Consider the following 3,126-nt stretch of genomic DNA (forward strand, 5'->3'; position numbering starts at 1 on the left):
GTGTACAGTGGGAGGATTATGAGTAGTCAGTCTCGGGGAAAAGTGATCATTCCGAGGAAAACAGTGAGCAGGATGGGGAGAGAATGAGGGATCTTCACATAAGAATCTGCAGTATCTGAGCAATTAGTGGGTCACCAGATGGGGCTGAGATCAGGGAGAAGGGACTGGATGATGTGAGGAGTTCAGAGCCTCTCGTGGGGGCAGGAAGTGGGGAAAGCCTGAGGCTGGGAGCTGTAATCGACAGCTGTCCTTTATTCAGGCAACGTCACTCTACATTCTGACCTAGCTGTTCCTCTTTATTTATTTACACTAATTGTTATGAAAGTTATTTAATTATACAAGTGTAGTTTGTTTGATCTGTTCCAACTCCACTGGTTCAATCTTATTTTTAGATTAGATTCCTTACAGTGTGGAAACAGGCCCTTCGGCCCAACCAGTCCACACCGACCCTCCGAAGAGTAACCCATCCAGACCCATTTCCCTCTGACTAATGCACCGAACACTATGGGCAATTTAGCATTGCCAATTCACTTGGCCTGCACATCTTTGGACTGTGGGTGGAAACCGGAGCACCTTGAGGAAACCCACACAGACACGGGGAGAATGTGCAAACTCCACACAGACAGTTGCCTGAGGCCAGAATCGAACCTGGGACCCTGGTGCTGTGAGGCAGCAGTGCTAGCCATTGAGCCACCATGCTGCCCAACAACCTTATTCTGGTTCCCTATTTGTTATGCCTGAACTGTCCCTTTAACAACTGGCAGTACATTGTAACCTGAAGATTTAATTCTTAAATTCTTGATGTTTTTTCCCCGAAAGGTGCATCTGGTCCAGTCCTTCTCCAATCTCCGATTGTGGAACATGTCACCAAGGGTCACACAGCCCAGTTACAGTGCACCATGAGGAATTCCACAGTGGCACAGACCAATGTTCACTGGTACAAACAAGAACCAGGGAGTCATGTGAAGTTGTTTTTATCACATAACAGAAATGGTTACATAAGAAGGAGCCAAGGTTTTAATAATCGATTCCAGCCTTCCAGACACCATTACAATAACAGCTTCATTCTGACCATCACAAACGTACAGCCCAGTGATACTGGAGTCTATTACTGCTTAGTTTGGGGAAATGTCCTTGGTGAAGGAAGCCTGGTCATTGTAAACCGTAAGTAGAATTTCCTCTCCTCACAATCTCCTTCACTAATAACCTCTTGCCCAGTGAATGAATTGGAGATCAGTTTGTGATCAAGAAGATTGAGGAGGTGATAGAGAGTGATCGCCAGGATGGATTCACCATGGGGAGGAAGCTGAGCTCAGGTTCAGTCATTGCCCAAAGTTGCCCCTCTGTGGTTAAGCTTCGGGGAGTATCTTTGGGAGGTAATGCCATGTGGCTGCAGAGCAGAAGAGGATGTTTCATCTTCACTGTGTCCTCATGGGCCACACGGTGGCTCAGTGGTTAGCACTGCTGCTGCACAGTGCCAGGGACCCGGATTCAATTCCAGCCTCGGGCAACTGTGTGGCGTTTGAATATTCTTCTCATGTCTGCGTGGGTTTCCTGCGAGTGCTCCAGTTTCCTCCCACAATTCAAAGATGTGTAGGTTAGGTGAATTGCCCATGCTAAGTTGCCCACAGTGTTCTGGGATGTGTAGGTTAAGTGCACTAGTTCGGGTAAATGTAGTGTAATAGGTTCAGCGAATGGTTCTGGGTGGGTCACTCTCCAGAGAGTTGGTGTGGATGTGTTGGACTGAATGGATTCTATTCTATTCTATTCTATTCTATTCTATTCATGTTGGGCAGACATTTGGAGAGAGTGGAAACAGCCTTGAGATGGTTGGAGGAGATAGAGGGACAATGCAGTGATGGGGGAGATGGAAAGGTTGAGCAGGTTTCTGAGGGTGAAATGGTGATGGCAAGGTGCTCAGGAATGGTGCCCTAGGCACAGCACAGAGATGCTTAGAGTCTGGAGAAGAGACCACTGGTGCTGGGAGGAAGCTAGTGGTAGGAACCATCAGAAGGGGACCCTGAGAGAGCAGTGTTGGGAGCTGCAATGTGTGTCTGAGACTTTTCAACAGAAGGTGGACTCAATATTTTTCAAATGAGTGGAGAGCTGAGAGAGTAAGTGGATAGAGAGAGATTGAGACCCACAGTCACACCGAGATCAGTTGTGATGTTGATCAATGGAGACTCTGTGCTGGGGCTGAGAGTGAATCTGGATTTCAGGATCTGAAACAGGGAGTGGATATGAGCTGGTTCCCCATTACAAGAGGCAAGAGGCAAGAGGCAGTTGGATGGATGGTCTGGATTGTGGGGGCAGAGGGACTTTGTGTGGTGCTGCTGATTGGCCTGGGAAGGAGCATTGTTGAAGTGAGGGGCTCTGTGCTCATATTTCCCTCATACAGGCAGTTAACTATTTGGATAAATTTTCTGATAGTTCATTGAGTTTGTTAAGGAGCAGTTCCTTTTGTATGGTATATTAGCAACTTAGATAAAGAAGGTTTCCAACCGTGACAAAGAGAGATAATTTACTGGGACCAGACAGCAAACAGGGTGTGAGTACACAGTGTTTCTCTTTGGTCCAGGTGGAGGGTAGCATCCAGAGAACATAGAGTCATAGAGATGTATAGCATGGAAACAGACCCTTCGGTCCAACCCGTCCATTCCGACCAAATATCCCAACCCAATCTAGTCCCACCTGCCAACACCCGGCCCATATCCCTCCAAACCTTTCCTGTTCATATATCCTCCAAATGCCTTTTAAATGTTGCAATTGTACCAGCCTCCACCACTTCCTCTGGTAGCTCATTCCATATATGTACCACTCTCTGTGTGAAAAAATTGCCCCGTAGGTCTCTTTCATATCTTTCCCCTCTCACCTTAAACCTATGCCCTCTAGTTGTGGACTCCCAGACCCCAGGGAAAAGACTTTGCCTATCCATGTACCTCATAATTTTGTAAACCTCTATAAGGTCACCCCTCAGCCTCCAACGCTCCAGAGAAAACAGCCTCAGACTGTTCAGCCTCTCCCTGTAGCTCAGATCCTCCAACCCTGGCAACATCCTTGTAAATCTTTTCTGAACCCTTTCAAATTTCACAACATCTTTCCGATAGGAAGGAGACCAGAATTGCA

The 3,126-nt window shown here is 47.1% G+C and overlaps 1 protein-coding gene across 1 annotated transcript in view; it reads left to right on the plus strand.

The window, feature by feature from the left end:
* Positions 1–861: 861 nt before the first annotated feature.
* LOC122553154 (basement membrane-specific heparan sulfate proteoglycan core protein-like) overlaps positions 862–3,126 on the plus strand; it is an 82,206-nt gene continuing 79,941 nt past the window's right edge. Inside the window, exon 1 of the mRNA XM_043696742.1 lies at positions 862–1,164. Coding sequence (XP_043552677.1) covers positions 900–1,164 — 265 coding nt within the window. The 5' untranslated portion in view covers positions 862–899. The remainder of the gene's footprint in view (positions 1,165–3,126) is intronic.

This window comes from Chiloscyllium plagiosum, chromosome 9 (assembly GCF_004010195.1).
Source record: "Chiloscyllium plagiosum isolate BGI_BamShark_2017 chromosome 9, ASM401019v2, whole genome shotgun sequence".
In the NCBI taxonomy this organism is placed as follows: Eukaryota; Metazoa; Chordata; class Chondrichthyes; order Orectolobiformes; family Hemiscylliidae; genus Chiloscyllium; species Chiloscyllium plagiosum.